At 41.3% G+C, this 13,345-nt stretch overlaps 1 protein-coding gene across 2 annotated transcripts in view; it reads right to left on the bottom strand.

Annotated features, from left to right (window-relative positions):
* USP32 (ubiquitin specific peptidase 32) overlaps positions 1-5,450 on the bottom strand; it is a 197,871-nt gene extending 192,421 nt beyond the window's left edge. For both annotated transcript variants that reach the window (XM_079905174.1, XM_079905175.1), the window contains exon 1: positions 5,367-5,450. In XM_079905174.1, coding sequence (XP_079761300.1) covers positions 5,367-5,424 — 58 coding nt within the window. In that variant the 5' untranslated portion in view covers positions 5,425-5,450. The remainder of the gene's footprint in view (positions 1-5,366) is intronic.
* Between the last annotated feature and the right edge of the window lie 7,895 nt (positions 5,451-13,345).

Here is a 13,345-nt window from a genome sequence, read left to right as displayed (position 1 = left end):
CAACCATCAATTTTCCTGAACCTTGTTCACAAGATAGTGATGAACTTGGGATTCCTCTAAAGTAAAAAGAGCCTTATGTTAATATTAAATCCCTAATGAAAAGGGGTGACAAGGGAAAGCCTTTATCTTTGAACAGATGGGTCTTCTAACAGACAGGTCTCTGACTATAACAGTAAATACCATAAAGCTAGTTTTATCAGGCTTTTGGGTCAGTAATTAACTATCCACCTCTGACCTCCAAGAGCTCTTTATTATTAGAAGAAAGGAAAGAGGCTGAGTGGGTGGCTCAATTTAAACATAAATATCATGAAGCCCAAAAGGTAAAAGCAGAAGCATAAACAAGCCCTGAAAAGAGAAGCAATGCTTTCTGGAAACAGTATGGAAAGAACTGTCATCAACAAGGACCTATTGTATAGCACAGGGAACTCTACTCAATATTCTGTAATAACCTTAATGGGAAAAGAATCTGAAAAAGAACAGATATATGTATATGTATAACTGAATCACTTTGCTGTACACCTGAAACTAACACATTGTAAATCAACTATACTCCAATAAAAAATAAAAATTTTTTAATAATTTTTTTAAAAGTTTAAAGATATTAAAAAAAAAAACAACTGTCAGTCCCATCTTAGCCTTCTCAGTACTACTATCAAACCACCAACTTTTAATTTATAAATAAAAACCTCTTCACCTCTGCAGCTGTTTAACATTGGAGCTTCTAAACTCTCAGCATTAATCTCTAGTGCTCCAAAAACAGATTTTCTATAGCTACAGCAACAATAATAATCATTTCCCTAACTTTTCCTGGGACCTATCATAAAATCAAGTGCCAAAATTCTTCCCTGTCTCCTGAGAAAACACCTGGCTGTTGGTTGCTCACCACATTCCCAAGTCTAAGTGACTTACACATCTTTCTGGAAGGCAACCCTGAATGCTGTCACTGTGAAGTCTCACTAACCAAGCACAAAGACAAACAATGAACAACAAACAACAGCTGTCCAGTTTGGTAAATGGGGAGGCCATTAACCATCAAGTGATGTCACCTCATTCTGCTCATTCCCCCCCATATCCAGGGTTCATTGGTGTATTTATCTCCTCTTTGTCACTGACACTTCATATGGAGTGTCAAACTGGAGATTATGAAGAATAGAACCTTTGTAACTACTTAGGTGACTACATATAAGCAGACTAATTTAAAATTGCCCTGTTTTCCTCCTTTACATATAATAACAGCTGGCGAGGCATACTTGAAAAAGGCTTGACCCAAACCTACCATTCCACACTAATGCTAGAGCGTTCACTCGTAAATTTAGCAAATTTAGATGAAGGCAAATCAGTGCTTTAATAAAAGAGAATAGTGCATCCCAGAAGGTACCAACTGTGAAATTCAATTTCCATTTATACAATAATATTTTATACTAAACCAGCTAACATCACATCATAGGTAGTATAATACTAATGAAATTTTAATATTAATACTACAAAACATGGAGAATAAAATCTTGGTTGGGGAGTCAATGTTTTAGAGCATGTTAGGGTTGGTGGATAAGCAAAATGAAAAGTTCTGAAATCCTCAACTATTACATGCCTAATTATTCCACTAGCAAACACAACAACCTTTAAGTGACTAGGAAATTAAATTCTTTAATAAACAATTAATTGAGCACATACTATGAAATAAGTATGGTGATAGGGCACTTCCAGATCACCAAATACTCCCACACACACTCCGCATTCCTACAGTACTCCCTTCTATAGCACTGGAGCACTTAATATACTGCATGTTAATCATTTATAAATTAAATACATATATACTACATTTTGAAAATATTATGCCCATTAATCAAAAAAACACAAAAAAAGAATCTTAACATAGAAGTTCTAATATTTTATTCCCACTTGCCATGGACAGTCCTACACACACCTTACAATATATACTGTACACTTCAGTGGAGATCATCGACCCAGGCTATAGGAGAGGGGTCTTAGTCATCTCTGTTTCTTCAGTGTCTAAGTCATAGACAGCTCAGTAAAAATTTGCTGAATGTATGAGCAAACAGACACTTGAAAAAGTGAATCCACAACATAACTTTTTGACATCAGCCAGCTGCTTAGTCTAATACAAGTGCCAAATTCTACTTAAAGAAAGGGATTAGAAGAAATTTACCTACTGTATTTTATTACTACAATTTAAAAGCTAAGGACAATTTTAATTCAGCTAATTCTTAATTTAAAAAAAAAAGGCTTATAATTCTGTTTCCAGAATGATGCAAGGAAGGAAGAGAGGAGCAGGAAGAAAGAATTAAAGAACTGGAGAAGATTTTTTAAGGTTTCTTGAGAGTTCTGAAATGCTCTAAACTGCAATTCCTTTCATTCAATGTTTTTTTATTGCTATGTTCCAAGCACTTAGAATACATTTTTAGAAATACACAGCCACAAACTTAAGATGCAATAAGGAAATGAAGTAAAGAGATGAAGGACTTAGATGCTGAAATTCTCACTATCCATAAAGTACAGTAATACTGTACTTTAGAAAATACATGCAATTGAACCAGAGTCAAGCCTTCAAAGGAAAGCTTGTGTTCTATTTAAGAAAGATAGATACAAGCCAAAAGTAAAAGCTACCACTAATACATCTCCCTTAAAGAAAAAAAAAAAAGTTAAGGTATATTTTAAGGAAATTATTTTTATTAAACTGATATACAGTGTAGCTAAAATAGTATGCAAAACCAATCTTTCTAATTTCTAGAGCTTCTGAAATGTAAATGAGAAGTCACTAGCCTGCCCTTTCAGTAGGAGTTATCTGTCACATAACACTCCATTTCCAAGGCCCCATTTTGCAAGATAAACTGCTTGTAACTCCATATTTGTAGGTGGCAATACGTACTTGATATTTTTTTAATACTGTCTAATTGTGGTTAGGCATTACTTAGTGCTCAGTACTTTTAAGTAGGTATTTCAGTATTTTTAAGTACTTTTAAGTAGGTATTTCTTAAGCAGGTATTTAAGTAGGTATACTTCAGTACTTTTAAGTAGGTATTCCAAGCAAGTAGGTATTTCAGTAGTTTATCAAGCTTGCTTTTTACTTGTACAATGATTCATATAACACACAATGTGTATTTGTCCAATCCTTTGCTCCTTCCCATTCACCTTATACAATATAAGCAAGCAGCTAAGACTAAGGATGGAAGGTCCAGTACCTATTTACATTATTCACATGCCCCAAAAAAGTTCTCAAACTATTTTCTAGCTCTATCAAAAGCTTTATTAATTCCTTCTATAACCTTACTAAAAAAAATTCTATATCAAAATCTGACATTTACTAGCGTAAACAGTATCATATTCAAAAGAACTACCCACTTTATAAAAGAAAAAGCTGCTGGTTTACATTTAGAAATGCTATGTTATCAACTTGCTTCTCTTTCTTGCCTTAGTTTTCCTCTGCAGCAAAAATGATAAAACAAATTCATTCAAACAACAGTTAAATAAGGTTTTAACAAATATTTTGCTACCTCTTCAAATATATGCTTTAAAATTCAACAAGCAGACACTTCCTAACAAATTGAACAAATACCTTCGGTCAAATCACTTTAAAATACACCAACTATTAATTTCGTTTATATTTACAAAGGTAGAATATTAGTTTTATATGAAAGTAGGCAGGCTAGAGTTGGATAAAAGTTTAATTTCAGAATTCCTTAATGCCAGCTAAAACACCCTCAAACTTAAGAAACTAAACACTTCTAAACCTTGAAGCTGAAATCAGTTTGACTGATGTCCTCTTTCATGCCATGTAAGCCATTGTCTAATTGAGGTCAGACCTGTCAGGTTCAACAGCATCCCAGAAATGACTAGCCTTCTAGAGCTGGAAACACATCAAGAATTTGGAATATTTCTCATATTGAAGAAAGGAAAAAAGTTCAAGTGAGATTGTCCCTAAGAACAATCAGCATTCTGTTCCACATGGAAAAAAAAAAAAAAGACCTAAAAAGCATATTTTTGTTATTCTGGTCAGTCCACAAGAATATATCAAAATTCTGTATCTATTTTCAGGTGATGGCCCACTGAACTTACCCCTTTCCTTCCTACACATGAACAAGAGTTCACTATTAAATTCTCATTTTGAATGCCTGTCTTGTAATCTAGATTTTTTATTTTATATCTTCAGCTACTAAAACCATCACCTGGAGCACGGCTGGTTTCTTGACTTAGAAACCTGTTACCAATAATGCCTAGCACCTAAGCTGCTTAATGTTTTTCACTTCTTACCAAGAAAATCCATTAAATGTCGAAAAGAAATAAATACAAGCGCGCGCGCACGCGCGCGCACACACGCACACGCACACACACACACACACACACACACACACAGAAATCCCAGTCATGAAAAATTAAGTCACATTCTGGCCATAAACCGTGCAATTGACACTTCGAGTTAGCGTGTGCCTTAGTGATCACGGACAGCGGTATCAGAGTAAGTGATAGGGGGTTGGAGGTGGTTGACAACATACAGTGCATCAGAGCCAATAAGCAGCAGGCTAGGACTGACAGCAAGGCCGGTCTCTAAAGGGAGCTATAACACAATATCAGAATGCTGGATTTCCGAATGCCATTTTATGGGGAAGGAGGGGATGAGAACTGGGGATCAAGTGCAATGAAAGGCTCTGACCAATGTTTGAGGCGATGAAACCGAAGACAAGGTCTTCTGGCAACACCAGCTGTCCAGTCTCATCTCACCTCAAACACAACTCAATTTCAGGTCGTTCTTATCAAAGTCAGCTGCTCAAAGGATGAGGGGGTGGCAGGCAGGGGATGGTGACAGCCCCCAAGAGACTGCCAAAAGCCCTTGGAAAAGGCGGAGACACTACAATTGGAAGGGGCTTGAAGGGGCTTCTACTTCGCAAAAGGAGGGCTTTGCAGGCGCCTCCCCTCTCCCTTTCCAGCCGGGGTTGTTAGGTAGGAGGTTAGGATGTTGCTGGAGGGTTTATGAAGGAGTGATAGGAGAAAATGGCAGTAAAGGATGAGGGGGGCTGGAAGGGCTGGTGCCACCCAAGAAAAGGTAGGAGGAGGGACTTCCCTGGACACATCCAGGATAACAACGCCACCACAGAGCAAGGGCAGTGCCCTGCTAGCGCCTGACACCCCTCTCTCTGGGAAAGCTTCGCCCCCGTACACACGATCCCAATCCCCAAACACTGCTCCCACCCGACCCTTCTCCCCCACGCTATCCCCATCGTGGCCTCCTTTCCCTTCCGCCTCAGGCCCCACGCCCTCAAGCTCCCCTCCCCTTCCCCGGTCACCCACCCTCAGGGCAGCCCGTCGCCGGCCTCCCCGGCAGCTCGCCCAGACCCCTCCCCCCTCACCTCTCCTCAGCGCCTCCTCGTAGCTGAGGAATCCGATCCGTGACTCCTTGGCGCCCATGCTCCCCTCATCCCCTCGGCTGGGGGTCGGAGCCCGATCTCGCCCCCACCCCCCTCCCGCCTTCTCCTCGGCGTCCCGGGCAGACGGTGTTGGCGTCCCCCGGCCTCCTCCTCCCCCCACACTAACAAGTGCGGCTTCTGCCCCGGCGGCTCCTCCCGGCCGCCGCCACCGCCTCCATGCCGAATCACGTGACCCGCTCCCACCCCGCCCCCTTCCCCTCCCTCTTACTCCGCCCTTCTCCTCTCTCCTCCCCTCCCTTTCCTTCCCTCCTCACGCCCTCTTCCCTCCCCCGCCTCCCGCCTGCCCCGCCGAGGGTCACCTGACCCAATGGCCGGGGATTGTTCCGGGTAATGGCCGCCAGGGACCACCCACCCCGCCCCGCCGCGCGCAGGGGCGAAGGGGCGGAGCCAGACCTCGCGCGTAACGCATCATCGCCACCTTCCGGCCAATCCGAAGCCGCGAGGCCCAGGAGCCTCCGCCCGCCTGGGGGGCAGGGACTTCCGGGGCGGTCGAGGCAGTCCTCCCGCCCACACGTTCTGGCGCTCGCTGGGCGGGGTCGGAGCCCTTGCCTGGGCCCAGACGCATCTTAAAAGAGAAATGAAAGCTTAGGGTGCCGAGGTCCTAGTGGTGCGGTTCATGAGAGAAAGGAGCGGGCAGACGGTGCATTCCTAACGTTAAGGGCATTTTTGATTGGGAGGGAACTGTGAAAGGAAAGGAGACTCTCAAGGATTTCATGTCACCAGAGAATTCTTTATCCTAGTGGGGCGATCCTTAAGGAAAGCGAATGTTGTGACAAAGTTGAGATCTTCCTTTTCGCGTTACCCCATCCCCCATCCCAGTTGACGCTAGATTTCCTTTCACATACGCCCAGCCAGCCTGCCCTGGGCGCACCTCCTGCTCTGAGCCTGCTTCGTGTACACAGACTTTGGAAGCTGTTAATGCAAAGGCTTAGCTTGCTGATCTGCAAGAGTTGCTCCCTGCCAGAAATGTGGGAGTTACAAGACTGATAACAGCGTTTCTTACGCTTTTTTTAATTATTATTTTTTTAATTGTGGTAAGGTATAAGAGAATTGGCCATGCCAACCATTTTTAAATATCTCAAGGGCAGAATTATACAGTACTTCCCTTTTTGTGAATGGCTTATTTCACTTAGCATAATGTCCTCAAGTTTTGTCCGTGTTGCAGCACAATATCAGAATTTCCCAGGTTTACCATATGACCCAGCAATTCCACTTGTGAAATTATACCCAAAAGAATTGAAAACAGGGACAGGAACAGATATTTATACATCTGTGTTGATAGAATATGATTCACAGTAAGCAAAAGGTAGAAGCAGTTCGTCCATCGACAGATGAATAAATAAATACAGTATATGCGTACAATGGAATACATTCAGTTCCTTGCTTTTTTTAATTCAGTTTGCTTTCATTAGTCTTCACCCTGAAAGCCACAGCATCAAACTTCTGGATAAGGAAACACAACCATTTATTTGAAAAATAAGCATTTGGATTAGATTAGACTCAGGGTGCTACTTAGGTAATTGAGGGGCAGCAAAAGGATTTTTAGTTCCTAAAGCCAACATATGTCCTAAAGCCAACTATATGTCCTGCTAGAGAGAGAAGGTAATAACTCTTTTCTCTACTCATCTTTCCTGGCAGACTAGATCAGCGGCGTGGCATTAGTCACAGTGCTGCCCTTTCCAGTTCACAGTGAGGTAGTTAATTTTAAGGCCTCAGATTAGTTTCACTACTAAAAGGCCATGAATAAGGGGGTTGGGAATGTACTTCAAAGCCTTTAATTTCCGGGTGATTAGTTCGGCATAGACATAAGTCTCCAGACAAAACAACTCAGTCATCTTCAGCCTGCAGTTAGATTATAGTAATTAATGGGAAGTGAATCTTACGAAAGGGCTCAGCTGTGGAGAAAGGACCCTCAAGAGTTTAATTGCAAAATGCCTTGGCATTATTACTGTCCTAAATAATCAGTACCTAGAGGCGACCTTGCTGTACGAAGGACAGACCTGGGTGATGATCTACCCTCTTGATTTACAGTAGAATTGGAAGCAAATTGTTTTATCTCTTTGTAGTACTTGCCCCGCTTGAAAGGTGGGATTGGGTTGGAATTAATCTATCTCATGAAATAGTAAATCATTACAAAGTACTCAGGAAAGAATAGAAGATAAACTATATAATGAAAGATTTAAGAGCAGTACTAATACACAGGAACTTTTAAGATTTCCTCCTTGGTTTTAGGCCCAGCTTCCCCTAAAGCCATAAAAAAATTCACCCCATCACAGAGTTCACCATGGATTAAGCACAACTCAAAATTATGGGTTGAGGTAGAAAACTAGGAAATACTATTTCTCCCTTGTCTAAGTTAAATTAAGCATATTATTGAAGGCAGTGAAGCAGATAGTTATGTCTGATGAGAATTTTAAATGTTAAGCTGGGATTAAAACCTGCCTTTCGGTTTGTATTACACGGTATCAGGCAGTCAAATGTTAAACATCCCTCTATAACTTAAAATTGATATAGCACTTAAGTTTGATGATGTAGAAAATCTAAAGCCTACCTGTCATGCTGAAAGGAATTCTATTAATCATTTCGTTTGTTCAGTTTCATCATCTTTCACTTCATCCATTGAAGAGTTGACCAGCCCCCTGACTTTAAGCTTTAGGTCGCCCTTGGGCAACCATTGCTTTAACCATGATTACATGTCTGTGAAAGAGTTATCCATACGAAGATGTAAAGCATGGGAGATTGGTATGTAATTTCTACTTCCAGTTGGGCAATCCAAATGACAGTGTTCCTCAGTTTATATTCCCAGAGAATTGACATAGGAATAGGATAGAGTCATTTTAGTACTTACCAAAGAAACTTAAGTCACAGACAGGGAGGTCACTACAACAAAGAAGGGGCAGAACAGCACCTGACTTTTGTATAATTGGATTGCCACAAAGTGAGGCCAACACTGTAGGAAGTATGACTCTACAATAAGAGAACTGATTTTCCAGAATTAGGGACTTGTTACCTTATGGCGACACAATGTGAAGTTGTGGTCACCATATATACATTTTTTGGGGGGCCGTGCTTCATGGCTTGCAGGATCTTAGTTCCCCAGGGCCACGTCAGTGAAAGCACCAAATCCTAACCACTGGACTGCCAGGGAATTCTCTACTTGTATTATATTTTTATTTAAAGCATTTTAAGTTTTTTGGTTTTTTTTAAAATAAATTTATTAATTTATTTTTGGCTGCGTTGGGTCTTCGTTTCTGTGCGCGGGCTTCCTCTAGTTGCGGCGAGCGGGGGCCACTCTACGTTGTGGTGTGTGGGCTTCTCATTGCTGTGGCTTCTCTTGTTATGGAGCATGGACTCTAGGCACGCGGGCCTCAACAGTTGTGGCACACGCACTCAGTAGTTGTGGCTCACGAGCTCTAGAGCACAGGCTCAGCAGTTGTGGCACACGGGCTTAGTTGCTCCGCGGCATGTGGGATCTTCCCTGACCAGGGATCGAACCTGTGTCTCCTGCATTGGCAGGGAGATTCCTAACCACTGTGCCACCAGGGAAGTCCCATAAGCTATTTTTTAATGAAAATAATACCACTCATTGTAAAAAAATTTTTCCATCAGTACAAAACTGATGTATCTAAAACAAAAGATCACACTCCCTGCTTCACCCAGTCTCATTCCTTAGGAGTGTGTATCTTTCCACTTTTCTGTGACTATACCCACCATATTTTTCATGAATATAAGATATGCATCTATACTCCCTTTATTTTTAGACATATTTTTCAGTCTACCTACTGATCTGCAGTTTCTGCAGTTTCTTTCTTCACTTAATAAAATATCCCAGACTGCTTTTCATCTCAGCATACAGATCTATCTTATTCTTTTTAACAGAAGCATAGTATGCTGTATTTAATGTGTAATTGACCAATTACCTATTGATGAACACTAGATTGTTTCAAGTGTTTCAGTATGACAAATACTGTTGCAATAAACATCCTAGTATATATATCCTTCTTTACATATGTGAGTGTATCTGTAGATGGAATTTCCAGAAGTGGAATAGCAGAGTCTGGGAGTATGCACCTTTTAAGTTTTAATAGATGTTGCCAAGTTGCCTGCCTAAAAAGTTGGATCAATTTACATTCTAATCTAAAAAGCTAAAATAAAAATAAAATTTACATTCTAATCAAGAGTATCTGAGAAAGCCAGTTTCCCCTCACCCTTGCTAACATTAATATCAAGTTAAGCTGATTTTTGTTATTATCGTTTACCTATTACAAATCCTATGAACAAAGAATTGAACCCCTGCTTTTCTAGACATGAAATTCATTTTCATTTTAAACCTGGACAAAATATTTGAAGAATGACTAAAGAGATGTCATTCTCTAATCAGCAGTTAGAGATGTTTCTCTTTCCTATTTATCATTCTTAAAAAGGTGCCTAGGGGCTTCCCTGGTGGCACAGTGGTTAAGAATCCACCTGCCAATGCAGGAGATATGGGTTCGAGCCCTGGGCCGGGAAGATCTCACATGCTGCGGAGCAACTAAGCCGGTGTGCCACAACTACTGAAGCCTGTGAGCCTAGAGCCCATGCTCCGCAACAAGAGAAGCCACCACAATGAGAAGCCCACGCACCGCAACAAAGAGTAGCCCCTGCTCTCAGCAACTAGAGAAAAACCTGCGTGCAGCAGTGAAGACCCAATGCAGCCAAAAATTAAATAAATGAATAAATAAATAATTTTTTTTAAAAAAGGTGCCTAAAATTGGCAAGATTTCAACAGGGCCCATCCCCTAAGAGCTTCCAACTCACAAGATACCTAAGCTAAAACTAAGAATGGGAAAGAAGTACAACATTCAGAGTGAGGGCCTTTAACTTAGACCTACTTTAGAAGTTTTCTTCTGTGTTAACCACAGTCCATGCTTGGCAAACATTTTACACTACCCACTGAACCTGTGAGTAGATGTTTTGCCTTTATAATGCTCCTCTGTTGCCCTCCTCCACCCCACCTGCAATTAACTTGTATTTGTGTCTTTTTTAAATTAATAGTTTACAAATGTTAGGCAATGGATCTGAAGGACAGGACCATCAGTGGCTGTTTTTTCTTGTCAGCTACTGAAAAATCAATCAGCTTCCTTTTAGTCCTCCTCTGATCTCCTAATTCCTTCCGATATGGCAATTTCATTGTACTCTTAGGCCAGTCTTTTCCAGCAAAATTGGAACTACAAGTTTGAGAATAAGTCCATTAATTGAATTCCACACAGCAATTAAAACATAGAATAATACAGAATCCAGCTCTGAACAGATGGGATATAACTTACTTCAGCTTCTAGGTTCTAAATAGCTTTGTCAAGTCATCCAAAGTCCAGTTTATCAGTCTAATATGCTTTCTTAGATATCTGAGAAATGCCAAATGTACCTTTGACTTTGATTTCTTCATCTAGTAGATGAGCAATTTAAACTCAGCCTTTTCTCAGGTCTTAAATTCTATGATCTTACTATCTCTTGAAATGTATATTCTCTTGCCAGCTCAGATCTGGTCTTTCGGGGGGTTGTTTGTTCGGTTTTTTAATTTATTTATTTATTTGTTTTTGGCTGTGCTGGGGCTTCGTTGCTGCGTGTAGGCTCTCTCTAGTTGCGGCTACTCTTCGTTGCGGTGCGCGGGCTTCTCATTGCAGTGGCTTCTCTTGTTGCGGAGCACAGGCTCTAGGCACGCGGGCTTCAGTAGTTGTGGCTCACAGTCTCAGTAGTTGTGGTGCACGGGCTTAGTTGCTCTGCTGCATGTGGGATCTTCCCGGACCAGGGCTCGAACCTGTGCGCCACCAGGGAAATCCTCAAATCTGTTTTTATTTTTAGTTCAGGCTGAGTTTTTTTTCTCACATGGCTAATTAATGCAGTGTTTCTATTCTGTTTCCCACCTTTTACTGAACTCCCAGTCTGCTGTTTGTCTAACTGTCCTGCATCTCTTGAGGCTTCCTTTTGATCAATAACTATTATTTTGATGGAGGAGTCTATGCATGTGTGGTGGCAGGGGGTAAGTGGGAAATCTCTGTGCCTTCTGCTTAATTCTGCTGTGAACCTAAAACTGCTCAAAAAAATAAAGTCTGATACTCAAAAATTCTGATACAGAGATACGCCTGCCTACATATCAGTTTTTAATAGTTAGTAATTGCGCTATACTTTGAAAACTCAGGGGTTTACAGTGGAAGTGAGGATGGAGTAAATCATTGGAGTCTTAAAAGGAGTTAGGAGGTGAAGCTAGCTATACAGTATGTGTAAGTTGTGATTGTAGGTTTAGGTGAAACGCTTGTTTGATGTTACTGATCCAAAAACTAACATCGTTTAAAGTCCCAGTATTGGGCTTCCCTGGTGGCGCAGTGGTTAAGAATCAAGCCACACTACTGAAGCCTGTGCACCCAGAGCCCGTGCTCCACAACAAGTCAAGCCACGGTGATGAGAAGCCCGCGCACTGCCTCGAAGAGTAGCCCCCTCTCGCCGCAACTAGAGAAAGCCCACGCGCAGCAACGAAGACCCAATGCAGCCAAAAATAAATAAATTAATTAATTTTTAAAAAAAATCCCAGTATTTTCTTCTAAAAAGATTGGAAAGCTATACAATAGCATTTGGTCAAAAGTTTTCTGGCAGTTATGTTCAATTACTGGCCCCCCAGGGGTTGGGGATTAGAATCAAATCTGGATTTCTTTGAAAGAGGAAGGAAATTCTCATAATAAAACAGGAAGTTGACAAGTTCCTCACTCCTTCCTATTTAACATCTTCCCACTGCCCCTACATTTGGTATGAATGTTGCAAATAGTTCATTTTAACATTAAGCATTTTTCTGTGTGCAAAGGACTGTGCTGAATCAAAGATGAACTTTTTAAATCCTGTGGGAAGAACTATGATCAGGATAAACACAGTATGTTATGGGAACCGAAAGTAGGGAGAGGTGTTAGTCCAAACTGAAGAAGTAGGGAGGGAGGGAAGTCTTGGGCGATGGGAGTCTTGAAGGATGAATAAGAAATCAGCCATTCATTCACTCTTTTTTTTTTTTTTTTTAAACTTTTTGGCACGGCATGTGAGATCTTAGTTCCCCAACCAGGGATTGAACCTGGGCCACAGCAGTGAAAACACCAAGTCCTAATCGACTACTAGGGAACTCCCTATTTTTAAACGATTTCTTAAATTGCTCTGTTGAAAATGGGCAGGTGAGAGGAGAGATAAAAACAGGGTAAACACAGGGAGACCAGTTAAGAGGCAATTACAGATATCCAAGCAGCGAGGTTGAGGGGTGAGAGGCTGAGTCCAAGATAATAATTTGAAGGAACAGCCAACAGGACTTATTGACAGATTGGATTGTGATGTCTGAGAGAATATTCAAGAGTGACTCCCAGGTTGGTGGCCCAGGTAACTAGAAGGATAGAATTGCAATTCACCGAGATGAGAAAGGCAATTGGAAGAGCGGTTTGTGGGGCAAGATCAGGAGCTCAGCTTTGGACCTGTTATGTTTGAGATGCCTGTTAGACCCCCAGGTGAATAGAGTTAAATACTTGTCTGACGTTAGAAAGAGTCCAGGCTGGAGACATAAATTGAAGAGTCATTAGAGATTGATGGCATTTAAAGTCAGGAGACTGGGTAAGATCTCCAAGGACATGTTCCACTCCCAAAGGGCTTCCAACATTAGAAGTTCAGAGATGGGGAACAAGCAAGAAGACTTAGTGAGAAGGTGAAGTCAGGGAGGTAGGAAAGCAAATAAGGGGAGGGGGCGTGCCAAGAAAGAAGAAGAGTGTGCATAAAGGCACAGAGATACAAAGTAGAACTCCAAAGAAGTTCTGCTTCATCAGAAATGCCTTTTGTACCAGGGCTTCCCTGGTGGTGCAGTGGTTGAGAATCCACCTGCCAGTGCAAAGGACACGGGT

The sequence above is a fragment of the Stenella coeruleoalba genome (genome assembly GCF_951394435.1).
Source record: "Stenella coeruleoalba genome assembly, chromosome: 19".
NCBI classification, from domain to species: Eukaryota; Metazoa; Chordata; class Mammalia; order Artiodactyla; family Delphinidae; genus Stenella; species Stenella coeruleoalba.
The sequence above is the reverse complement of the archived record's forward strand: the minus strand, read 5'-3'. Positions and strand labels throughout refer to the sequence as shown.